This window comes from Melitaea cinxia, chromosome 19 (assembly GCF_905220565.1).
Source record: "Melitaea cinxia chromosome 19, ilMelCinx1.1, whole genome shotgun sequence".
NCBI lineage: Eukaryota > Metazoa > Arthropoda > Insecta > Lepidoptera > Nymphalidae > Melitaea > Melitaea cinxia.
In genome coordinates this window covers 10,491,778-10,518,486 of record NC_059412.1, presented here as the reverse complement: position 1 = coordinate 10,518,486, position 26,709 = coordinate 10,491,778, and the positions used below count along the sequence as shown (strand labels likewise).

The following is a 26,709-nucleotide window of genomic DNA, read 5'->3' as shown; positions in this document are numbered from 1 at the left end:
AGTATTAAAAATATATTCAATTTAACAGTTTTTCTACTAAAATAATCAAAATTTTTACCAATTTACTAGTAAAAAATGCCAATATCAACAATAAAAAATATCAAGACATTTTATTTCTAATCTTAAAATGACTGGATTGAATCTTTAGACAAGATATTTAAAATTTAAGAGCAAACAGATGTATATAAGGCTGTTTAAAACAATGGTAAGGATATTCGGACACTAGTATGACTCTAGCGTGAATTTAGCGTGGCTGGCACTAAGTACATTTTCAAATCTACTGTGGTTCTGTTTATGTAATTTAATCCCACTAAATTTCCACGGAATGAAATTATGCCGATAAACAGTATAATTTTGAGGTTAGATTAGGTTAGGTTTATTTTTTTATTTCAAGAATGACCAGTCACGCTAGATTACCGTTTAGGTCAAGCTAGTGTCCGAATATCCTCAGCCTTAAAACAATCTACATGCTTATAGAAGTAACAGTTGCCTGACTACTTAGATAACTTATTACAAATAAGGATACCATAATAAACTTAAAGGCTAGTAATCTTGGAATAAGGTGTTAAACTAGATATTTATTTTGTCTTTTGTTGTTAATTCTTAGATTTCTATATTGTGCCACTATTGCAAGTCCTATGATCAAAAGTATTGGGAACTCAGAAAATAACCAGGAAATACAAAATAAATATAGCATTTTATGTCTTAAGAGTAAAATAATAAGTTCTATAAACGGGTAACCAACCTGTATGGTGGGTGCAGAGGCTGGTATTGAGTGGATAACAATGTGTTGTCCATTAGGCCCCTGTATCATATGCGGAGTATTATTCATCTGTAGAACTTGTAACTGTTGTCCATTGATGGTCATCACTTGGGATCCATCTGTCGTTTGGATCTGTGCGTGCTCCATGATTCACTGAAATTAATATAACGATCACTAATTAATATGAAATAACCTAAGCATTGAAGAATCTAAGCATTTTTATCTATACAAATAAATAAAATTGGAGTGTCTGTTTGTAATATTAAAATAACCGCTTTTTACTAAATGCGCGGTACATATACCCAAATAACATTTTTTACAATTTTTGTTTGTCTGTTTGTTACGGCTAATCTCTTAAGCAGCTGGACCGATTTTGACGGGACTTTCACTGTTCGATAGCTGATGTAATAAGGAGTAACTTAAGCTTCTTTTATTTTAGAAATTTATTTATTTTATAACTGCGAACTGAACAATAACTTTTTTGTTGAATTTCACGCGAAGTCACGGGCGCAGCTAGTAAAAAAATAAAACTAATCATAATAAGACTGGAAAATGACAAACTAATATCAGGTACAAAATTTTATTTGTCATTTTCTTGAAATAATGTGCGACTAAGCTTTGAAGTGTAAAAATAAGAAATTAATGTTACGAATGACGTATTTTAAATTTTAATGATACATTATATGTAAACATCTCTGTTAAGCTTCGGAGTAATCAGGAACTTAGGAAGACTTAGCGATCAGAGATTATTCTATGATGAGTAGAATTATCATTCGATTACCTCAGGAAACTATTATCAGACAATGTGCCATACGTAATTCGACCGAGGCCAGCGAAGCCAACGTAACCAAAATGGCTGCTTTTTATGTAATTTCATCATACACCACAAACACTTCGAATGGAAAATGAGAAGTTTTATTGAATAATAACACGAACTCAACGATCGCAAATATTAATCGTCAAATATTGAGAACTTACATTGGATATTCCTCACTGGTTTTTCAATGATTGGTTGACAAAGGATAGACCAATGGCCGATGTCAATGATCACAAGAACGCAGTAGATTGGTTCGACATATTACCACTCCCAAAGAAGCGCGACAATTCACTATCCAATGCACGAACTCATCATTAAAACATTGTCTATGGTAAAGTTCACTAATTAATTTTAATCAGATTTTAAGTACCTATTATAAAATATTTAAATTATTACATTTTCAAACTTAAACGCTATTGTGGTATATTTTTCCTTTACTGCAAGTTATTTTTACTTCGGTGTAGTGTAGGTGAAAAAAGACAACTTTATTATTATTTGCGATAGTTATAATTTTTTAAAAGTTAGAATTTAATTTGAGTAATGTAAGCAATGTAAAATAAATGTATAAAAAGTGTAAAAATATTTTTAGAACAGTACAAATAATTTGTAGAAAGTTTTATTTCAAACAAGTTAAGTCACGAGACGATTACGGGATCGAGAAGATTAGATAAATCTAAAAAAAAAAACGATAGAGATGAAGAGTATTATTATAATTACACGAAATAATATTAATAATTAATTGTTAGCACTTAGGGCCTCTGTATAAGACGGTTAGGCCTTGCCGTATGATGTAAAAAAGCGACGCCTTGTCTTGTCTATTACTGTCATTGTCAAATTCTAACGTTAAAACGATTTATTTCCTCAACTTGTTACTAACTTATAAAATAATTTTTATTGTACTCAACCATATTTTAATAAAACTGTGAATGCAATTGTTAAGATTGCGTTTGTTTAGTTATTTACGGGAAACGTAAAATGAATTCTACAATTTCGGATGATTTAAACCGTGAGCATTTAGCATTGGAAGCAGCAAAGTGTTTAAGTAGGTTATGATTGTTTGAAAATAGAAAGTTGTCAATTTCTTTTGTTTTCGAAATTTAGTTGTCATTTAGTAATTTTTATTTCAGAAAATATTTTTGCAAATTCGCAAAACGTTACTGCATTACACAAAGATCTTTTAGAAATAAATTTGTCAATTACTGCGTATATTGAAGAAAGCAAGAAACGTTTAGAAGGTCTTCGCCTTGAATTAGCTCGTCAGGCAACGAGTTCCCATAAAGTTGTAGATATACTAAGTCAAAAATGTAAGTCTAGTCATACACACTTTTTATTAACTAGCAGTCTCTGCTTTTAAAAATTTTGACATATACTAAGTTTATGTTAATATTTTATCAGTAAAAAGTAAATAGTTATAAATAAATATCTACACAATACACACACGGCGTTATATAGCTAGATAATAAGTTTATAGAACCCTAATTAGTTATTAAACTAGAAGTGTATACATTTTCTAATGTTTTCAGAATAAAATGTCGAATTTTCCTAAAACACCTCAAAAAAGAAGAATACCCTATAAAAATGTCAATAGTTCTAAACAAGAAACCAATAATAACTCAAATGCACAATTATCAAAACAGGAATCTGCGAGAAATTTCATAACATGGTATAAGATAATGGTAGATAATGATCGCCACAACTTTGCTATGTTTCTATCTGAAGATGTTACACTAGAGTGGTTCGGAAGGACTGTGAGGACTAGAAAAAAAGTTGCTGATTTTATTAAAAATGACATACAGTGTTCGAGACATGATTTTACTACAGTTCAAAGTATTGACAGGATTCAATCTAGAAATGATATGTTACAAAGGTAAATTAATGTTTTATGTATAAAATATATTAAAATCATTATTAGGTTTTTTTTATTTAAGAATTGTGTGTGTTCATAAATGAAAAAAATCAACCTCAATTACATCGAGAAGTAATACAACGTGAGTAGATGAAAAAAATTAACAAACGCACTAGTTGTCACTACGATTTTCGAGGGTTTCTCTCGATTGCTCTGGAATCCCATCATATCCTGGTTTCTTTATCATGGTACTACACTTGGGAAATCTCCTTTCCAACAAAAAAAAATAATTATCAAAATCGGTTCATAAATGACGAATTTATCTCTGTATAAAAAATATATTAATATATATACGGTCAAATTGAGAAACCTCCTTTTTTAAAGTCGGTTAAACAATATACTATTCAAATACTAAATTATTCTTAGGTCTCATGAAAATATACTATTCTCAGATCTCATGACTCTTTTTCTATTTATTAAAAGCATAAAAATATTTATAATTTATATGGTTGATATAATAATAGAATTTCTTTACAGGAAGGATGTCACTATGTTACCTAGTCCTTTACATTCCCCTGAAACTGATCTTCCAAAAATACAAAGGTCGGGTAAGAGAAAAATTCAAACTACTTGCAGTAGTCCACAATGGGCCGAAGGGTGTGGGCCTGATGATGAAGGAGATACAGTAGAGAGTAAACGTCAAAGATCGAACAATAATGTTGGAAGATATGACCAAAAATGTAATATAAGAGATGATGATATGGAAATAAGCAATAAAGGTGATGGTTTGACAGAAAAACGTAAAAGTTCATCAAAAACTCCTCCTAATATGGAATGCGGTCAGGGTGATTGCCTTCCCTCAACTAGTGGAGCTGGATCTGAAAGTTGTCACGACACATTTAATACACCAGTACCTAAATTGGCAGTTGAGTGTAATGGTTATGTTGAGTTTAATAGGTCCAGAAATAGTCGCAGTTCGGAAAGTATGATATGGGATAGAAAGTGCAAGTTACAAATAAGTTATTCAGAAGATCCTCTTTATGTAGGAGAGTATATCATTTGGGCTTTACGATATAGTGACGAAAGTAAGTGTCGTAGGAATTTGTTAGCTGCGTTCGAAGAGGCAGTCTCGGATGAATGAAATTTACACTTATAATGAGTTTCAAGAACCTTTCAATATAAAATTTAGTATATTTTAATTTTTACGACAAACTCTATGGACTATTATGAAATTATGTACAAATACTTTAGTTATATATTATGGACTTATATATTCGTATTTTAAAATTTACAAGTGATAACAATCTGCATTGTCATAAAATAATACATAGTTATGTATGTGTTGTATAGTTTATTTAGATTTATACATTATAGTAAACATTTGCAATAAAAGACTGTTTTACATATTCCATAAGAATATTAAAATAAAAAATATATTCCATTACTGCTAGTAAAAAAAAAAAAAACTATTTTTGTACTTGTTGACAAAATTTTTGATAAGATAAACCTGGAGTGTACTTTAACTTGAACAATTTTCTTATAAAACAACTATTGACAATCAAAAAATTAAATAATATAATATACTAAAAATACAAGATCAAAATTATGTATTTTAAGCTTAAGAGCCAAGCAATAATAATAATAGTAAATACTCTTTATTGTAAAACATTAAAAAAAACATAACAAAAATGCTATATAAGTTAATGTTTTATTTGTTAAGCTAACTAGTTCTAGTAACATTGAATAAAATCTGTGTGAAATACCACCGATTTTTTACGTGCTTTTTTTAATAGAGGTAGTAATGTCATGTAGGTATTTCTAGTTATCGTATTTTGTGTAGTTTAATGGTATTTGTTGTAATGTTTTTGTTTAACTTCCGTTTGTTTTTATTCTATCAAAAAAAGGCTTGTTTCACACGGTGCTAGTAAACTATCTTACGAATAACAGTATCCAACACACACATATATATATATTTTTTTTTTTTTTCACCAGCAAGTCGCATTTTTTACAAATAATTTATTCGCAATGCCCCTTCTCAATGGAGGAGAAGGATTGGAGCTTAATCCATCACGCTGCTCCACTGCGGGTTGGAGGATACGTTCCCTACTATGAGTAACGATTGCTGTCAGGTATTTATGATAACCACCGGGACTGACGGCTTAACGTGCCCTCCGCAGCACGGTGGAGAGACCCAACAAGGACAGATATCCAAACCGGAAAGAAATATTTGTACAAAAACAAGTATTCATCTCGAGCGGGAATCGAACCCGCAAACCGTCGGTGTTTTAGGCAACTACTCGCATCACAACACCAGAGCGGTTGTTATGATTTATTGACTACCTGTAAATTCAAAAGTTGAAGTCTATTAGTATCGGTACAACCTTCCGTAGCAACTTGTATGTAATGTTTATCAGCAACAGGTGAAGCAATCCTCAAGTCATTCTTAAAAATATATTTCAAAATGGCGTTGGCTCATTCCATCCCAACCTATATTACAGCACTCTTCAAACAAGTAACATATAGGTTACACTGCACCCATCCCTTTCAACCCCCAACCATTCCATCCCCTTACGTATTTTACGAATGACTTAAATATGTAGTCTCATACAAACACTGATTTCTTCGGAATACGAAGTTTTACTTTCAGTAGACTAGTATTAGCTTCTGTATTTCCAAGCAAATATTATAAACAAGTTAACTCTTATATTATGTAGTCATAATTATTTTAAGTTAAGAGATTGCTCAGCAGTTTTATTTTTCTTGTAAAATCGATATTATTTCAATATTGATAATGTGGGTAAAAGACTTTAAACAATTGTGATTGACAGATATTGTGATAGTTTTATCAGCGACGAGAATTGAGGAATATCTTTAAATGAAATATAGTTTGTATTTTCCATTCGTGGCCATATTATCTTTAAATTTTTTATAATGTTGCAGTATACGAACGAAATTGTTTAAAGAAATTTATAGCAATAGTCCTCCAGATCAGGTGCGAATCGGAGTCTCGCACCGAGTTTTCCAATGAAGAACATTTGAGTGTATAATTTATAAACGTAGGCCGAAAAACATCGTCTACCACTTCAATTTCTATTTTATTTTAAATGCTTAGCTTAAAAGCGGAAGTAGTCACACAAGTCAATAGTAAAATTCCAATTGAAAAGATCATTCAGATTTTCAGAGCTCACAGAATTCGCAGTTCTTGAAATCGCATCAGTGTGTAAATTTACAGTGAATATATAAAATGCAGTTATTGTTGACAAGCTACGACTTTACCATCTGAAGTAGTTTTGATTTGTTACACCGGGTTAAAAGTTTCATCATATAGGTACCTATCTGTAAATAAACTATACGCGCAAATGTTGATTGTGTAACCCAAAACCCAGCTTACTAGTTAAGCCTCGTTTCTAGTCGGCTCTGCAAAAAAAAAAAAAAAACTTATAACCGTAAGTTAGCTTCATTGGATACATAAGTTTGTCTTATTTCTTTCTCTGAGTGGCACAATTTAAACTGGTTTGCACAAGAGCGAACCTGCGTAGCCAGATGATAAGCTAATTTTACCTATTTTATAACGTTACTTGTGAAGTAATTACGTTTTTGTTTCGTTTTATTCTTAGAAGTTTTAAGAAATAAAGTTGTTTAGAAATAAGAATTGTTTTATTTTTTTGGCTGAATGATTTTAACCGACTTCAAAAAAAGGAGGAGGTTACTCAATTCGACCGTATATATATATATATATATATATATATACTAGCGACCCGCCCCGGCTCCGCACGGGTGCATTGCTGATACTAAATATACTACAGAATGTCTTTATTTATAGTGTGAAGCTAGCTTATAGCATAGTTATTAACATAGTAACAACAACATTCAAATATGCGTCGTTAAATTACGCGTTGTTACAGAATGCTTTGAATAAATAAATGTTCACTGCTCGTTCCCCGTAGGTGATAGCGTGATAATATGTAGCCTATATGTTGACCCGACTTCTTAATAATATTCGTGCCAAATTTGAAGTAAATCCATGCAGTAATTTTTGAGTTTATCCCGGACATACATACAGACAAACAGACAAAAATTCTAAAAACCATATTTTTGGCTTCGGTATCGATTGTAGATCACACCCTAAGTATTCTTTTAAAAAAATATTCAATGTCAGTTTTGACTTTCCTACCATTTTATTATATGTATAGATATATATTATGTATGTTCGGGGATAAGTCCGTCGTTTATGAACCGATTTTGATATTTTTTTTTTTGTTGAACAGGAAATATCCCTAGTTTGGTACCATGATAAGGAAACCATGATCTGATGAGGGGATCCCAGAGAAATCGAAGGAAACTCTCGAGAATCCGTATAACTTTTTACTGGGTGTACCGATTTTGATGATTTTTAATATAATCGAAAGCCGATTATCATGTGGTCATATTTCATCGAGATTTGATTACAACTTTTGGAGTAATCTTTGATAATGCGTATTTCTTGACTATTTTTTTGTCTACCTACGTTGTATTACTTGTCGATATAATTGAAGTAGGTTTTTCTTCGTTTGCCTGCAAACACAATTATTAATTTATCCGCTCCTAGCGTAGTGTGTATTGAATTTACTTATCTATGTCGGTTGGCGCTCTAATTTAAATTAAAACATACTAAAGTAATATTTATATAAACTTATGGTAAAGCGTTTTAAATATTACAACACATCCTATTTTAAAAAAAGCAGCTACAAAATATTAACAAAAATGACTAAGAAAAATTTTTTGGTCGGTGGAAGTATTTAAAAAACCCTTTAAAGGTAGTTTTAAGTATATTCCACGACGAATAAGTTTTGGATTTTACGAGTTCTATAGTATATTCTCTACTATGACTTAAGAGTATCTTGTATCATGTGTAGTTTGTTATAACGATCTAATCCAAAACATATTTACCGACTTTCGCGTATATTTGTTAGGTCTGAGAATAGGTCGTAATCTATTTCTATACAACTAGGTGGTAAGGATGTTTCTATCCATATGGCATTGCAATGTTTAAAAGCTTGTCATATATTATCAAATAAACGTTAATGTATACATATATAAAATAGTATGTATATACTATCAATATATAACGTAACATGCAATTTATAAATCAAACTTTTTTATCATTAAAAATCAGATAAGATAAAATACTCCGATGAGATAAAATGAAAAGTAAAGTACTTTTATCTTGTGTTCCAATAACCGAGATATATTAGTAACATATCTTTTAAACAGATACAACACTGAACTGTAGCAGAAGAGACAAAAATTACACGACAAAGCCGTCAAGAAAAAGGGTTTGCTAATTTTACAAAAAAAAAAAATAATATTAAATAGACGTCACATTAATATTAACAGCGACAGCAAAAAATAGACAAAAAATATTGACAATTTATAAATTACGCGTCATCGTTGTTTGTCCGCGATGGACTTCTAAACTAATTTGATTTTAATTAAATATGCACACCGTGTGCAGTTTGATCCAACTTGAAAGATAGGCTATATTTTATTTCGATATAAATAATTATTATATTCACAAAAAAAAAAAAAAAAAATAAGGCGGTACGAAGTTCGTCAGGCCAGCTAATTAGATATATATTTATCATATCAAACTATGTAGTATTCAATGAAACAGTAAAACCAGAGAAATAAAAGACCTCAAAAGAAATTTGTTTGTCTATTATTTATTTATAAGTTGTTCTGCTTTATTTACTCATTAATACTTACATTATACATACTTCATTATCGTTGATTACTTAAACAATTACTGCATAACAATCCGACAAAATCGAGCTCATAGTATTATAAGTGAGTAAATACAGTTGAGCAATGACATTGTTCATTTCAATAGAATTTGTAGATGAAATAAGAAAGAATATTTAGCATAAAAAAAGAATATTTTTATATAAAACTACTTCTATTATTATAAATTGCAGGGATTGATAGTTTATTAAGTTTAAGGAAAAAATAGTTTTTACTTCAGACATCTTGTTTATTTGCAGAGTTATTTAAGCAGAGTAATTAAAACAAAGTTAATCCTAACTGTTAGACATCTACGATTTCTATTAAAATGAATGTTAAGTTGTCAGATCTAAAGTTGTGGCACCTTCATGGCTTAACCTAATAAAAAATAATTGATTATACATAATACAAATATTGCAGACACCATCCTAATACATTGAATCTATATGTTTGTATATAGAAATGGTAACAATAACATTACATAATGTTTAAATCCTTATATTTGATACATTTACTGATATATAAATTTTGTGATGTATTTATTAAAACATTATTAATATGGCAACTTTTGTTCAAAATATTGCCGTGTTATTCTGATTCAATTCTAAATTGTTAAATTTTCTATATTCGAGAAATGATTGAAATGTTTATAAAAAAGTGTTAAACAAGTAAATAGAGGAACTTCAAACATTAAATTTGTATTTTTAAATTCTAAAATAATTATATTCGATAATGAATGATGAGTTATCTTATTCGATATATCAATCAATAATTATTTTTAACATTTTTTGATCAGTGGTTGTCTATACCAAGTAATAGTAAAAAGCTGAAAGTTTGCTTGATTGAGTACACAGATACACTAAATACAGTATTAACTAAACAAATTTTAAAAATATATTTTACATGGCCTTTAAAAATATTGCATTAAAACTCATAGACTCAAAGAGCAGTATGAAATTATAGCATGGGTACACAAGGTATGCCAAGTATTGTCATAAGTCTCATATCAATATAACATAATTGTATACTTAAAATACTGGATTCTAAGTATAGAAAATCCAATAATTCAACAAACTAATGAATATCTCGTTTTTTAAATTGAGAACAAAAATAAAACTATTTCATTAGGAATATACCTACATCATATTACTTGGTTTAAATGGAATACAATTTTATACAAAAATCATTTACACTTTTGAAAATTACCTCTTAGATATATTCTAATTGCCTTCAGAATAAACTAACTATTTTATATATAGGTATATATTTTCCAAGATAAAACAAAATCATTAACTTTTGTAATCACAAAAACATATTTTGCAAAAAAAAATAGCAAATTTTTATATAATTGTGATTCATAAAAATTAAAATTTCTTATAATTGTTATGATATTTTTTACCGAGATCTAAAGGATTCACTTTGAATTGATATTGATATATTCTGCATTCCATTAACTTTATTTAACAAAATTAACATAGCCATGGAATTTGCACCATCATCATTACATTATCTAAAAGGAGTATAATACTTATCATTATTACTAAAAATTCTTATTACTAAAGCCTTTTCATGCCACCTTTTTTACTAACTCAAAATGTAAAAAACACAATTTTAAATTTTTAACATCAGATTTAACTAATTTATGACATGGAGTAGTTTTGTTCAAATTTTTGCCATATAAGAAAAATAATCAAATAAAAATAAAATACCTAATGACAAAAACTATTAATTTTTTTTTTTGTAAATGAACCATTAAAAATATAATGCCTTATATAATATACAATACAACTATAAACATGAACATGAAAAAATGAAAAATATCAAAACTGCTCTAAGTATAATTGTACATGGATATTTATATCAAATGTACCTTGGGCAGACTCAGAGTGGACAACAGGATGAAGATATCACAACTGTGAGGCCTCCGATTTGGTATCTTACATTAACAGATAAAACTTATTACTGTTCAAAATTGTCTACGTCATTTAATGCACTCGGATCTTCAATATCTTCCTTAGCATTGTTTTCTAGTACAGGTTCATTAATAGGATTATTAACATTGAGAGCCGAGCTAAGTTTTGGAGGCTGTGCCGCTGGAGTCACTTTGGATGACACTGCAGGGTTTGGAGCACTCTTTGTAGTCATAGCCGATTTAAGTTTATTAATTTCTCTCTCCAAATCTTCAATCCTATTCTTTCTTTCTTCTAACTGCGCTGTCAACGTTTCTTTCTCCAACCTTAGAGTTTCTAATATAGCTGACTTACTTACTTGCAAGTTTTTGAGAGATTGTAATTCCGTTTTACATAATTCCACATCGACTAGAGTCCTATTCACTTGTATCTCAGACTTCGCTAATTTAGTCTTTAACTCTGAATAATTGGTGTTTAATTTCATTTTCGCACTTTCTAAATCGCTTACTTTCGTATTGTATATGTCTCGTTGTTGCTGATACCGTAGTGATTCTTCCATACACGATGTTTGCTGTCTTGAACATTCTTGTAGCTGTGCACCTAATTCGCCAATTCTGTTTTGTAATTCTGTCTCTGAACTCCAACTATTGAGTAGTGAAAGGGTGAGTAAAATACATACAGCGAAAACAATGTACATTGGCCAGCGACGCATGTTTTCTATACCCATATTACTTCTCCGCTATCCTTTATTACAAGCTCCGTTACACTTGTGAATATATAATTGCTTAACAAGGCTGTTTTTCTTTTCTTTTTTTAAATAAAACAAACTATAGACGACGCTTTATACGCAGATCAAGCAGAGCAGATGAACTCGTCAAACGTCAAGCGGTCAAATGTCATTGACATTAAATTAAAAAAATATTGCTAGATTTCATTTAGATCTTTTAAAAGTTAGAACTCATTATACATCTCATCATTAAATTTTTATGATTGTGCTTATAATAATATACTTGTACGACTTTTAATTGTATAGTAAATAGTTGAAGTTTTGGTCGTAATTTACTCAAACTAATTATCTTATGTGAGCGGGTTACCTAAGACAACGTCCAAGTCATTGAAAATTAGTTTTATAATACGTATACGTACATATGTACGTACGTATTTGCGTACGGTGGGGTTTAAAATTATCGTAATGAATTATTATCAACAAATATTTAACAAAGCTATTTGAAAAAATGGCAATGTCTCTGTATAGGTCACGTGATTACATTGTCATAGACAAAAATCCTTCATCGACTTCTTTGGTTTATAGCCACGAGGTTTTTAGCAATTTTTCAATTTATTAGTGAATTAATATAAAGATAATTCATAAAATTTTGGTAAAATGCCACCCAGCAATCCATTGCCGCCTAAAGAAAATGCTCTTTTTAAAAGAATTTTGGTAAGTTCAGTTGTAAACATTCAATTCTTTCGTGTTGCTTGTCAATCTCGCCTTTTATATCCAAATAAAAAATAATACAAATCATATCAGAATTTAGTTTTAGTATTAACTTGTTGCTGAACTAGAGTTTAATCTTTAATTCACTGTGCTGCAATAATTAAGCAGTAACTTGGTCTAAATATGATAATTTAAATGTGCGCTCTTGCACTATTTGAGATGCATCTTCTATTAAATAGAGGTTAACGTATTTAAATAATTTTAAATATTACAGCGTTGTTACGAGCATAAACAATATAAAAATGGGTTGAAATTTGCCAAGCAAATATTATCCAATCCGAAATTTGCAGAGCATGGAGGTGAGTAATCATGTAATTTAAAAAACAGTTAATATGATTCCTATTAGTTTTATCTAAACTTATATGAATAAATAATTATTTGACTCGATATTTAAATCGTCATTAAAATTTTTTAGAAACTCTGGCTATGAAAGGCTTGACACTGAACTGCCTGGGCCGGAAAGAAGAGGCTTATGAGTATGTTCGGCGGGGTCTACGTAACGACCTGAAGTCGCCAGTTTGCTGGCATGTGTATGGCCTTCTCCAACGGTCTGATAAGAAATATGATGAAGCAATTAAATGCTACCGTAACGCATTAAAATGGGAAAAGGAAAACATTCAGATTCTACGGGATCTCTCCTTACTTCAGATTCAGATGAGAGATTTGGAAGGTTATAAAGTAAGTTTCATCATAATTTGTATATAAAAACAAACATTACTTTTAAAATTTAAGTTAATTGTAAATTGAAAAGAGGCAAGAAACTAAGTAAACAAGGCCATATTTATTAATTTATACATACATGATGTTATATACCTCAACTTGTATCTAAGAGTGCAAACAGAAACTTGAAAGAGTTTTCTTTTCACCCCATTGTTTACAGTGTATATAAAACAAAATAATATCTTACTAGCTGACCTGGCGAAGTTTGTACTGACTAATTTTTTTTTAGTGAATATAATAATTATAAATTATCAATATAAAAGCCTATATTTTTGATTAGCCAGCTGGTGCAGTTTGTAGTGACCCTGCTTTCTGCTCCGAGGGTTGTGGGTTCGATCCCCACCCCAAGTCTGGGTGTAATATATATATATATATATATATATATATATATATTTTTATATATGTATTATTTATGTGTGTGTTTATTGGAAAAAAATGTAGTTATACCAGTCGGCCGTTACCTATAACACAAGCATGAAGTTGCTTACTTTGCAAACAGATGTCTGTGTGTATGTTGTTAATATTTATTATTATTGTTATTTTAAGTTGGACAAAGTAACTTTATACGTACATCTGTGTAAAATTTCATTACAATCGCTGACTACTGAGTCTCAAAGATTAACCAGGACAAACATTGCGACTATAAATGTTACTATGATACTTTGCTAAATATTTAATATATTGGTAAAACTTTGGATGCATTTTAATAATTATGTTAAATTAACAAAGAAATACTATGGGAATGAAAATATTGTGCTTGTAAAATAATTATTTTGATAATAAATGGTATTGCTGCTTTAGCACATTTCCTACTCTGTACTTGTATTTAGATCTCTTATTTATCTGTACTTATCTCTCTCTCTCTACTCTGTATATATGTTATCTCTTGATTATCTGTACTTGTATTGTAATTAGATTGCTTTTTGTTACAATTAACAAATTTAAACATGAAAGTTTATTTTTAGAACTAAATGTACATCTACATTAATTACTTTTGTGTTCATTGTGTGTTTAAAAAATATGTAGTATTTTTTTTTTACTTTGCTACTATTATTGTCGACTGACACTCACAACATTTGTACTGGCCATATAGATGTTTGTTGTGGTCTGGGCTTTTATTTATTCTACAACAATCGTAATATTCCGAGTTTTTATGTTATGTTTGTTATTTCAGGATACTAGGTATCAGCTGTTTATGTTGAGACCAACACAAAGAACATCATGGATTGGTTTTGCTATGAGCTACCATCTATTAGGAGACTATGAAATGGCAAATAGCATCATTGATGCTTTCCGAACTAACCAGATGAAGGGTCCCTATGACTATGAACAATCAGAATTGTTATTATACCAGAATATGGTTTTAGCTGAGTCTGGACAATATGAAAGGGCTTTGCAACACTTACAAAAGTTCCAAAGCCAAATCCTAGATAAATTATCTGTAAAAGAAACATCAGGAGAATATTATTTGAAGTTAAAGAGGTGAGTTTGAAATTGAGACATGTATTATACATATGTAAAAAAAGCTGGACCGATGATCTACGTAAGATTGCCGGTGTAGGATGCATAAGGATTGCGGAAAACCGGGATGTCTGGCGCGAACTTGGGGAGGCCTATGTCTGGCAGTGGACTGCAATAGGCTGACCTGACTGATGTAAAAAAAAAAACTTTTACTAATATTTTAATAATATAAGAAAAGATTATATATTAAGAAGATTAGATATTTTTAAATAAAGTTATTTTTATTAATATATTTATGCACATTGTTACATAGTATGTTTCCACTGTTCCATTGTTAAGTACATAGTAAATCACATCTACTTTTAATAGATATAATGAGATTATGACAAACCACATTGGTAATAAGCGCTCAAGGTAACTGATAAATAGAACGGTTGTATTCATTTGTTTATAAATGAGATTCCTTAAAAATGTTATTGGGGAGTTAAATAAAGGGGAACAAAATTTTAATAAAAAAAATAAATTTATAAATTAAAATAAAGTTTACAATGTGAATCGTTCTACAAGACTGTTGTTGTTGTTGTTCACGGGCTCTTTTCCGCAACTCGACGTCTCAGTGCGCCTATTTTGCGTGGGTCAAGACTGTTTAAGACGTGTTTCCTTTTTTTTTCTTTTTTCTTTTTTTAATTAAAATAATAAAGATTTGACATCCTTATTTGCTAATCATGTACTTCACGATATCACACACCGATGTTTGATCAGCAGCCATTGTTATTGATATAGGCTGATGCTGCTGATGAATGGCTTAACGGGGGATAATACATAATTAGATAAATTAAAAAAAAAAAACTTAATTTAAGTAAAATGATAAACTTAGGTTACATAAATCTTTAATGCTTAGGATATGACTTATAAAATGTAAGAATAATGGAATTCTTTGGACTAGCCTCTTTGACACTATTGGTACACTGTATGTAAAGGTTTTACCAGACTAAATGTTTCTAAAGTGGTTTAAATTGGATCATTTCATAAGACAACTTCTTAGCCTTCCATGGATTCACCGTGCGGGTGCCGGATCCATCGTGTGGCAGAAGGAGAAACTCAGAGCAGTTCCCAGGACTTGCGACCTACATGTAGGTTTAAGGAGGCTCGCTTTGAGATGCGCGTCAACGCTCACCTTCACTGCTCGAGTTTCCCACCCTGCCTAGCTAAGTAGTGCAGCCTTAGACACTCGTTCTTAAATAGAACTTACTGCAGTTCTCGACAGGCCAAGGTCTTTCAGAAGATTATAAAGAGATTTTGTTGGTATACCTCTCGCTCCTACTTCTACCGCGTATAACATTTTTGTTAAGTTCGTTTGTTCGATCGTAATATTTATTTAATTTTATTGTGTGGTCTTTAGGGATGTTGGTTTCCCACGGTACAGTGAGGTCTACTAATATTATATGTTTAATGCGTCTAGAAAAGAGGAATATGTCAGCCTGGATGACGAAACACAAACATCCTCTGGAATTTTATAGGGCTTGTCATACGTATCCATTACAATAGTCCAATCAGATGCCGTACCTATGATTGAGAAAGGCTTGCTTTTAGAGTTGTCAGTTGAGCCATCCTTTATAAAGTCAATAATACACTAAAGTGTCTTAGGAAAACGTAAACAAAATTCTGCAGTTTTACAAAGTTTTTGTCATTTTCTAATATACTTTCTTCTTCTTCTTCTTTAAAGTCTATGGCTCTATCAGCTTTTCGCCGATTATTTTGTCAATGACAAGTGCTAATGATTGATAAATGGATTAAAGTCTGGAGACAGGAACTAATAATTCTAATATAAAATATGTTTAATCTGTAATATGAAATGACCTAAAAATTTTTTGTCTTCAAATAATAAATCCTCTTGAAAGGGTATAAAGTATAAACACGTTTTTTAATGTTGTTTTTATATTTTTTATAAAGATTATATTTATTAATTACAGGTTTAAGGAAGCAGAAGCGGTATATGAAGATTTACTGAAGAGAAATCCTGAGAATGTGATGTATTATCAAAAATTAGTAGAAGCAAAACAACTCAACGATCCTGATGAAAAAGTGGCCTTCTACGAAGTATATAAGTGAGTATTACTTCATATACACAATTTATTAATTTATATGGAAAAATGAACTGAATAGGTAATTAACAATAGTACCCACAAAGTAGTACCACTTAAGGTTGAACTACATATCAACCGCAACGTCTATTTTATATAGAGTATGTAATATTGAAAATATTGGTTATAGGTGCTAGGTAGGCAGTCATTGTATTTGTAGATAATAAGTGTTTTGCAATAAATAACCTTACCATTGATATTTCTAAAATATTATTCCAAAGGCCAAAACAAATGGTAGAACTTATTTATTTCTGGTTTTTGTTGTTTCTTTTAAGTTTTAACTTTTGCTTGTGAAGATTTCTGTATAAAATATTATATATTTTTTTTTATTTACAGAAAAGAGTATCCAAAAGCAATAGCTCCCCGAAGGTTACAGCTGACGGAGGCCCAAATGCCTGTGTTTGAGAAAATCGTCGATGAGTACTTGAGGCACGGTCTGCATAAAGGCATCCCTCCGTTGTTTGTTGACTTGAGGTAGGATTATTCTATCTTAGTATATAAGATGTTGATCGTTTTTTACTTTTGGCTAAAATGCTTTAGTTTAGTGGTGCATGTAGTCACCTAAAACACCGATATTTCTATTTGTACAAATACTTCTTTTTTGGGTTTGGATGGCAATCTTTGTGGGTCTTCCGACTGTGCCTTGGAGATCAAGTTCAGCTGGTGGTCCCGGTTGTTATAATGTACACCCGATAGAGATTGTTACTCTTAGTAGGGAACATATCCATCAACCCACTCTGGAGCAGCATGACACATTAAACCTCCAACCTAGATGGAGAAAGAGGCCTATGCCTAGCAGTGGGATTGTTTATACAATATTACAAAACCAAAAGAATTTTTGTTTCTTTGTTTTTTGATTGAAAAAACATCACCCAGTGACTCTTTTTGCTGTACCTTTACTATTGAATTGAATGGTAGTAAACATAACTCATAAGATGATAAAGAGATGAACTAAGTATCTACCGGTTTAATTAGAAAATGTATTTTGTTTATCAAATAAAAAAAAAATTACAATTATTCATTAAATAAAAAATTGTTCTTAATATATTATATTAGACGAATGCCGAATAAATGCCTACATTAATCGTTGTATAATAAGGCTGCAAATGCAAAAAGGAATTTTTTTAATGTAGTCCTGTGGAGGATAAAAATAGTTAAAAATTTATAACAATTCCATAATTGGAGATTTCTTTGTCGTCCTAGATGTAACATGATTAATTTAAAATATCATTCTAATATTTCAGGTCTTTATACACAGATCAAAGTAAGGCAGACACGATAGAAAAATTAATATTACAATATGTAGAAAATTTGTCTATATCGGGCACATTTAGCAGTAAACCGGATGAGGTGAAACAACCGGCTAGTGCATTGTTATGGGCGTACTACTTTGCGGCACAACATTACGACTATAAGAAAGATACGGACCGAGCTCTACATTACATAGACGCTGCGATAGAACACACACCCACATTGATAGAACTGTTTATTGTGAAAGGGAGAATATATAAGGTAATATGCTTTAAATTTATTATATTTATTGAGTTAGTTATGCTTTAGATTCAGTGGGTAGATAAGGAAATAGAAACTTATTTTTTTTAATAACTTTCTAATTTATACAACCTGTTTTTTTATTATTATATGTATATCTGTTTTGCAATAATAAACAATGAATTTATTGGTTATAGCAGCCCGCCCCGGCTTCGCACGTGTATTTAACAAATATTTCAAAATTAAAAATTATAATACACACATATAAACTCTTCTATTTGCGTAAGGTTACTAAAAAATTAAAATTATTAAGAAACTGCCCGTATCCCTGTGATGCCTAAATCGCATAAGGTTAGCCGAGCAGGGTGAGCGGCGACTGAGCAACTTTTTTCTTATATTTACATTTTTAAACTCGTGACATCTCTCGAGTGGAATGTCCGAATTGAATAATTCAAAAAGTTATATAAAGGTATTGAAGCAATCTTGAATATGAAGTAATTTATTTTGATAAGGATTAATACCAAGATAAAAATAAAGAGCCTTTTCTAGCGGCAGAACTTCAATTTAATTTTTAAAATAAAAAGATAGACATATGCTATCGCGACACTTTTTGTTAATAATGATGTGTCCTGCAAAGTCGCAGTGCATTATTTTATTTATTTTATTCTATTATCAATAGTTTTCGCAGCGCACGTGATCTAAAGAAAATTTGAAGTAATTTTTTTACACCTTGGGTTGCGTTTTACACATTGTTGGCGTTTTACTAAGGATCCCTAATTTTTTTGAAAATATAATATAGCCTATGTCAACCGCAGATAGTGTAACTTTCCAACAGTTAAAATTTTTTTCAATAATAATAATAATAATATTCTTTATTGCACACCATTAAAAGATACAAACAAAAGTAGTATAATTAGAGGAAGATGTACAAAGGCGGTCTTACCGCTAAAAGAGCGATTTCTTCCAGACACCTTTGGGTATAGGACAGCGTAAGCGTTTCAAATCGGTTCAGTAATTTCGGAGCCTATTCAATGCAAACAAACAAACAATCAATCAAAATTTTCCTCTTTATAATATTAGTATAGATAAATAAATACACCTATTTCTTAAAAAAATTTAGGTATTATTTAAAAAAAAAATTGACAAATCCCAAACATGCTCGCCTCCAACTTGTATTTATTAGAGAATTAATTATTGAGTTACTCATAAAAATACAAATTATAATTTAGTCTTGTGTAGTTAACTACTACTCAGACATTTCCCCTACGTAATCCCACACCGACCAGAATAGAACACCGTCGTAGTACCAGAATTAGAAGACCACCAAACTGGTCAAACTTTTAAATCAATAACGAGGGAGAGCGTTAAATATGACTATTTGAAATGGATATCACCTTACGCCACTTCCATAGATACGTCGTGCTGTGTGGCTACGGCACCAAAGAATATAGCCACTCTCCCTCTTCTCGTGGGTGTCGTAAGAGGCGACTAAGGGATAACAAGGTTCCACTACCACCTTGGAACTTAAGAAGCCGACCGATGGCGGTATAACAATCTAACCGCTCGCTTTGAAACACACAGGCCGAAGACGGGCAGCATCGTTTTAGGTTCGACAAAGCCAGCCCTGCGGTCACCAACCCGCCTGCCCAGCGTGGTGACTATGGGCAAAACACATGAGTTCACGTTATTTTTGGCGTAAACTTGTGGAGGCCTATGTCCAGCAGTGGATCGCACTACTCGTTAGAATTAATTGTACACTAAAATACGAATGATCCGACGGTTATACGCGAGCTGTGGCCGGCAGCACGCCGGCGACCCGGTGGCGGCGTACGAGTGGCTGGAGGAGGCGCAGGCGCTGGACACGGCCGACCGCTACGTCAACAGCAAGTGCGCGCGCTACATGCTGCGCGCCGGACACGTGCAGCGCGCCGAGGACATGTGCGCCAAGTTCACTCGCGAGGGTGCGTGCGCCTCCCTGCCTCTGGCTGGGCTGTACACCTTTATATATGGATTATTTATAAAGTCTGTTCGACGAGAACAAGTACCAAACGTAAACAAACCGAATGCGAGGTCATTCAACTATTCAGGGTTTTGTAACCTTTTTTTACTTATACAAATTTTTAAAATGTAAAAATATATTTTGATAATTACTTATTTTATACAATTATTATAATTTTTTTTTAAATATATTATCTATCTGCAATCAGCCCTTGAGCTATGATCAGATTGGTTGTTTCTTTAGGTAATATAATAATTAATTAAATATTAAATACAATTATTTGTAAAAGATTTGATACTTCTTAAATAATAATTATCAAAATATAAAAATCACCCCAAGCGCTTCAGAACACGGAATGAAATAAAAATAAATAATACAAAATCAAAGGTTCGTCCGCGATTCGAATGTTTTCAAAGCCAGTTATAATATCGTTCGACCTTGCAGAGAGATGTGCAGATAGCAAACAAAGAAGATAGAAAGAGATAGACTATATTTTTGTTTGTTCCGTCGTCGCTACGAAAAAAATTTTTGGCTTTGTTTACGTTTGATATCTCTTCTCGTCGAACAGACTTTATGTATATTTAGAAAAAAATTCTATTACATAAACATTAAGTTGCTTTTCTTGAGAATAGACGACTGTATGCGAATGTTATATTTATTTATTTAAAAAAAATATGGTGTCGGTTTATCTGATGGTAAGCTGTTATCATAACCAAGCATCACAAGCGCGTTGCCGACCTTACTCCCCATCCCCCCAGGAGCTCTGGTCACCTTACTCATAACAGAGACACGCTACTTGAGAGCAATATTATTTAGCTGTGATATTTTGTAAGGTTGAGGTACTTCCTCAGTCGGATTGCTCCTGATTTTGCGCAGAATATGTCCTGTTGTGTAACTACCTCATTGAAAATTGTTACACATCATTGCTGAAATTGTATTTCTTACTATATTAAAATTTCATAGTACTAGCAAAATTAAGTATCTTATATATCGTATATTATAAAAATTAATTAATTTCCAGGTGTACCAGCCACAGAAAACTTGAATGAGATGCAGTGCATGTGGTTCCAAACAGAGGCAGCGGCGACTTACCAGCGTTCGCAACAGTGGGGCGAAGCGCTGAAGAAGGCTCACGAAGTTGACAGGGTAAGAAGTAAATAAATGCCTCACACTCAACAGCCCCCGCTAGGATTTTATTTGTTTAGGATAACTTACAGCTTATTATAACTATAACTAATACAGAATACAAATAAAAAAGCTAATATAAAGTTACCACATATTTAAACTGAATAAAACACAACGATGCTGAATATTTCTAGGAAGAATAATCTATATAAACATAAACAAGTTAAGAGTGTATGGCTACCTCAAATTGCTTATTTTGCCACTTGGCAGGATGTCCATATCTTCCAAACTACTGAATATTTAAGTTTGAAATTTATGTATGGTAAAGTTGCATTGGGTTATATTTGCATTGGGTTGCCACCCTCGCCGAAGCAGACTTTGAGTGGGGATACTACTGTCTCGACGGGAGGGGGCCAGAGACAGTAACAGCTCGGGAAGCCGGGGTCGCATACCCGTATACCACAATACAACTTTCGACAGAAGTTGCAGTGGTACCCCTGACTGAAAAAAATAAAATAAATAAAATTTTCTCGATACAAAAAAATCGCAAAGTTACCTCTATTTTTGTATTAAAACCTTAATATCTCAGTAAATATAGAAGTTATGGACTTGAGATTAAGCATGGTAATTGAAATAAGTATGAAGAACATTTTATATGTTGCGTTTTTTAAAAAATAACTAGTGGTAATGTTTGTGGGGAGAAAATGCATATAATTCGCGCGATGAACAACCAAGCGCTCTCAATTCTCATGTGTGTCAGTACGGGTGAAATCTGAATTCGAGCTGAGGTAGTGTAGCCCCTTAAGGTTATTATAGATCTAATAATCGCCATTTTTACCCGACTTCAAAAAAAGGAATTTACTGAATTCGAGTGTATATATGTATATATATATTTTTTGTAATTCTTTTTTTTTTGTTGGAAAGGAGATATCCCTAGTTTGGTACCATGATAAGGAAACCAGGATCTGATGATGGGATCACAGAGAAATCGAGAGAAACTCGAAAATCCGCATAACTTTTATTTGGGTGTACCGATTTTGATGATTTTTAATTTAATCGAAAGCCGATGTTTATCATGTGGTCATATTTAAATTTCATCGAGATCTGATTATAACTTTTGGAGTAATCTTTGATAATGCGTACAAATTTTTCGTCTACCTACGTTGTATTACTTGTCGATATAATTGAAGTCGGTTTTTCTTCGTTTGCCTGCAAACACAATTATTATGGTACTGATATTCCCATAAAATAAGTCGATATCAACGTTAATATTATAACATGCTCGGCAAGCTCTTATAAGAATAAAAAACGGCTTATAAATATTGTTACGAGACGCACGTGAAAGTATTTTGAATAATATTTTATGCAGCAGATCAGGACAGTTGATTATTATTCTTTCTATTTTAAGAAGGAAAATAATAGCCGAAACACTGCGTCTTAAGAAGAAAGGCAATAAATAGGTGAAACTTCAAACAATGCTCGAATTTTAAAATCACGTAAACCTTTTTTGAATTGGTTCAATTCAATTAATATAGATGGTCGTATCTAGGAATCCAAATGACACTTGTGTACTCAAGATGACTCCGGAAATAGGCACAATGAAAAACTGCTACCATCCACAATTTGTTCTTGTATTGGGGATCCGTAAAAACACACACACACAAGTACACAAGCACCAACACTAAAACCATTGCAAACATCTGTATTACCAATACAAATGTACCTATGCAATGTGCGGGGATCAAACCCGCAATCGCCAGCCGACAACAACACCCGACTTATGGCTGTGACAGTGTCAAACATTGTTTGCTTTTTATATTTAAGTTGCTATTGGTTTTAATTTAATAATAATGGTATCATCATGTTGCTTAGGGACTTTTACCGATTGTAAATAAATAACGTTTATCCTGGAAATAAGTTACATATAGATTGTAAGAGCAGGAGGTAGAAAAGGTCATTAAAAACTATTTCCCCTCAATTTAAACTACAACATTTAGATTAATATTTACGAATGGAATTATGTCATAAGTATAGTGGAATTCGGTGGTAAAATAGAAATAATACATATATCCAAAACTTGTATTTGTTGGGTACCTCGTCAAATAGCATTGAAGAACACAGTTTTCCCATTCATTCAACACATTATTCCCATTCGAAATGGTATGTCATTATGAGGAGATGAAATTTGATTATGAATTTTAAGGCAATTATTTAAAGGCATATAAATTTAACAATCACTCACTCAGTCACTTACTCACTCACTCACTGACTCACTAACTCACTGACTACTTGACTCACTCATTGACTGAAGGAATAAATGAATACGTAAATAAATAAAAACAGATTGTAGACGACTGTCAATAAAAGTCGAAAATGTTAAAAATCTGTTAATTTTATCGTTGACTTCAATCATAAAACTCTGGCAGTATTTCCTAACTACTTACCTTTGTCACAATCAGCCTAAGTTTCCCTGACAGGCTTCGGTCACATCTCCTACTCTACTAGCTCCTCCTAATGATCTACTGTCTTGTCCGCAGCATTTCTCGGAGATAATGGAGGACCAGTTCGACTTCCACTCGTACTGCATGCGAAAGATGACGCTGCGCTCGTACGTGGGCCTTCTGAGGCTGGAGGACGTGCTGCGCGCGCATCCCTTCTACTTCCGCGCCGCGCGCGTGGCCATCGCCGTCTACCTGCGCCTCTACGCGCACCCGCTGCAGGACGTGCCGCAGACGCAGGAGCCCGACACAGGTGACGACACGCTCACTCGCTGCCTTACTGCCTCACCCCTTCTACTTCCGTGGCCATCGCCGTCTACCTGCGCCTCTACGCGCACCCGCTGCAGGACGTGCCGCAGACGCAGGAGCCCGACACAGGTGACGACACGCTCACTCGCTGCCTTACTGCCTCACCCCTTCTACTTCCGTGGCCATCGCCGTCTACCTGCGCCTCTACGCGCACCCGCTGCAGGACGTGCCGCAGACGCAGGAGCCCGACACAGGTGACGACACGCTCACTCGCTGCCTTACTGCCTCACCCCTTCTACTTCCGTGGCCATCGCCGTCTACCTGCGCCTCTACGCGCACCCGCTGCAGGACGTGCCGCAGACGCAGGAGCCCGACACAGGTGACGACACGCTCACTCGCTGCCTTACTGCCTCACTCCTTCTACTTCCGTGGCCATCGCCGTCTACCTGCGCCTCTACGCGCACCCGCTGCAGGACGTGCCGCAGACGCAGGAGCCCGACACAGGTGACGACACGCTCACTCGCTGCCTTACTGCCTCACCCCTTCTACTTCCGTGGCCATCGCCGTCTACCTGCGCCTCTACGCGCACCCGCTGCAGGACGTGCCGCAGACGCAGGAGCCCGACACAGGTGACGACACGCTCACTTGCTGCCTTACTGCCTCACCCCTTCTACTTCCGTGGCCATCGCCGTCTACCTGCGCCTCTACGCGCACCCGCTGCAGGACGTGCCGCAGACGCAGGAGCCCGACACAGGTGACGACACGCTCACTCGCTGCCTTACTGCCTCACCCCTTCTACTTCCGTGGCCATCGCCGTCTACCTGCGCCTCTACGCGCACCCGCTGCAGGACGTGCCGCAGACGCAGGAGCCCGACACAGGTGACGACACGCTCACTCGCTGCCTTACTGCCTCACCCCTTCTACTTCCGTGGCCATCGCCGTCTACCTGCGCCTCTACGCGCACCCGCTGCAGGACGTGCCGCAGACGCAGGAGCCCGACACAGGTGACGACACGCTCACTCGCTGCCTTACTGCCTCACCCCTTCTACTTCCGTGGCCATCGCCGTCTACCTGCGCCTCTACGCGCACCCGCTGCAGGACGTGCCGCAGACGCAGGAGCCCGACACAGGTGACGACACGCTCACTCGCTGCCTTACTGCCTCACCCCTTCTACTTCCGTGGCCATCGCCGTCTACCTGCGCCTCTACGCGCACCCGCTGCAGGACGTGCCGCAGACGCAGGAGCCCGACACAGGTGACGACACGCTCACTCGCTGCCTTACTGCCTCACTCCTTCTACTTCCGTGGCCATCGCCGTCTACCTGCGCCTCTACGCGCACCCGCTGCAGGACGTGCCGCAGACGCAGGAGCCCGACACAGGTGACGACACGCTCACTCGCTGCCTTACTGCCTCACCCCTTCTACTTCCGTGGCCATCGCCGTCTACCTGCGCCTCTACGCGCACCCGCTGCAGGACGTGCCGCAGACGCAGGAGCCCGACACAGGTGACGACACGCTCACTCGCTGCCTTACTGCCTCACCCCTTCTACTTCCGTGGCCATCGCCGTCTACCTGCGCCTCTACGCGCACCCGCTGCAGGACGTGCCGCAGACGCAGGAGCCCGACACAGGTGACGACACGCTCACTCGCTGCCTTACTGCCTCACCCCTTCTACTTCCGTGGCCATCGCCGTCTACCTGCGCCTCTACGCGCACCCGCTGCAGGACGTGCCGCAGACGCAGGAGCCCGACACAGGTGACGACACGCTCACTCGCTGCCTTACTGCCTCACCCCTTCTACTTCCGTGGCCATCGCCGTCTACCTGCGCCTCTACGCGCACCCGCTGCAGGACGTGCCGCAGACGCAGGAGCCCGACACAGGTGACGACACGCTCACTCGCTGCCTTACTGCCTCACCCCTTCTACTTCCGTGGCCATCGCCGTCTACCTGCGCCTCTACGCGCACCCGCTGCAGGACGTGCCGCAGACGCAGGAGCCCGACACAGGTGACGACACGCTCACTCGCTGCCTTACTGCCTCACCCCTTCTACTTCCGTGGCCATCGCCGTCTACCTGCGCCTCTACGCGCACCCGCTGCAGGACGTGCCGCAGACGCAGGAGCCCGACACAGGTGACGACATGCTCACTCGCTACCTTACTGCCTCACCCCTTCTACTTCCGCGCTGCTTTACGTCATATGTCAATTTGTTTGTGCGTATTAATGTGTATGTGTGCAATATATTTCAATTAGTAATGCTACATTATCCTGACCATGCCTACGCGTACTAGCGATTAAGTCAACCAACTCCTTTATTTATGTAGAACACTCGATATCTCTCGTGGCTTTACTTGCGTTTTTCTATAAAATTGATTTACAATCAAAGCGATTACTGCATTCGTTTTTCATATATGATGATATAAAAAGAACTT

At 34.7% G+C, this 26,709-nt stretch overlaps 5 protein-coding genes across 5 annotated transcripts in view; 3 read left to right on the top strand and 2 right to left on the bottom strand.

Moving 5' to 3' along the window:
- The window catches only part of LOC123662872 (nuclear transcription factor Y subunit alpha), an 8,736-nt gene extending 6,869 nt beyond the window's left edge, over positions 1–1,867 (bottom strand). The window contains exons 1-2 of the mRNA XM_045597656.1: positions 1,742–1,867; positions 746–916 (exon numbers count right to left, since the gene is read on the bottom strand). Of these exons, the coding sequence (XP_045453612.1) occupies positions 746–910 (165 nt within the window). The 5' untranslated portion in view covers positions 911–916; positions 1,742–1,867. The remainder of the gene's footprint in view (positions 1–745; positions 917–1,741) is intronic.
- A 529-nt stretch (positions 1,868–2,396) lies between these two features.
- Positions 2,397–4,644, top strand: LOC123662884. Its single transcript, XM_045597666.1, has 4 exons — positions 2,397–2,622; positions 2,708–2,884; positions 3,104–3,447; positions 3,964–4,644. Exons 3-4 carry the CDS (start codon positions 3,110–3,112, stop codon positions 4,565–4,567), a joined length of 942 nt encoding a protein of 313 aa, XP_045453622.1. The 5' UTR covers positions 2,397–2,622; positions 2,708–2,884; positions 3,104–3,109; the 3' UTR covers positions 4,568–4,644.
- A 6,316-nt stretch (positions 4,645–10,960) lies between these two features.
- Positions 10,961–11,988, bottom strand: LOC123662899 (putative leucine-rich repeat-containing protein DDB_G0290503). The gene has a single exon (XM_045597676.1). It carries the CDS (start codon positions 11,821–11,823, stop codon positions 11,146–11,148), a length of 678 nt encoding a protein of 225 aa, XP_045453632.1. The 5' UTR covers positions 11,824–11,988; the 3' UTR covers positions 10,961–11,145.
- A 385-nt stretch (positions 11,989–12,373) lies between these two features.
- Positions 12,374–24,662, top strand: LOC123662893 (N-alpha-acetyltransferase 15, NatA auxiliary subunit-like). The gene is made up of 10 exons (XM_045597672.1): positions 12,374–12,537; positions 12,809–12,893; positions 13,010–13,272; positions 14,489–14,796; positions 16,749–16,883; positions 17,256–17,393; positions 18,164–18,431; positions 20,215–20,371; positions 21,431–21,555; positions 24,072–24,662. The coding sequence occupies exons 1-10, from the start codon at positions 12,481–12,483 to the stop codon at positions 24,537–24,539; spliced, it is 2,004 nt and encodes a 667-aa protein (XP_045453628.1). The 5' UTR covers positions 12,374–12,480; the 3' UTR covers positions 24,540–24,662.
- A 1,633-nt stretch (positions 24,663–26,295) lies between these two features.
- Positions 26,296–26,709, top strand: part of LOC123662746 (N-alpha-acetyltransferase 15, NatA auxiliary subunit-like) — a gene marked incomplete at its 5' end in the record, with an annotated part of 133,983 nt that continues 133,569 nt past the window's right edge. The window contains one exon of the mRNA XM_045597545.1: positions 26,296–26,410. Within this exon, the coding sequence (XP_045453501.1) occupies positions 26,296–26,410 (115 nt within the window). The remainder of the gene's footprint in view (positions 26,411–26,709) is intronic.

Bases quoted from the DNA above. Each gene is read 5' to 3' on its own strand.
- LOC123662884 (XM_045597666.1), top strand. From the start codon at position 3,110: ATGTCGAATTTTCCTAAAACACCTCAAAAAAGAAGAATACCCTATAAA. The intron at 3,448-3,963 runs GTAAATTAATGT...ATTTCTTTACAG, and splicing joins AGAAATGATATGTTACAAAG to GAAGGATGTCACTATGTTAC.
- LOC123662899 (XM_045597676.1), bottom strand. From the start codon at position 11,823: ATGGGTATAGAAAACATGCGTCGCTGGCCAATGTACATTGTTTTCGCT.
- LOC123662893 (XM_045597672.1), top strand. From the start codon at position 12,481: ATGCCACCCAGCAATCCATTGCCGCCTAAAGAAAATGCTCTTTTTAAA. The intron at 16,884-17,255 runs GTGAGTATTACT...TTTTATTTACAG, and splicing joins GCCTTCTACGAAGTATATAA to AAAAGAGTATCCAAAAGCAA. The intron at 20,372-21,430 runs GTGCGTGCGCCT...ATTAATTTCCAG, and splicing joins CGCCAAGTTCACTCGCGAGG to GTGTACCAGCCACAGAAAAC.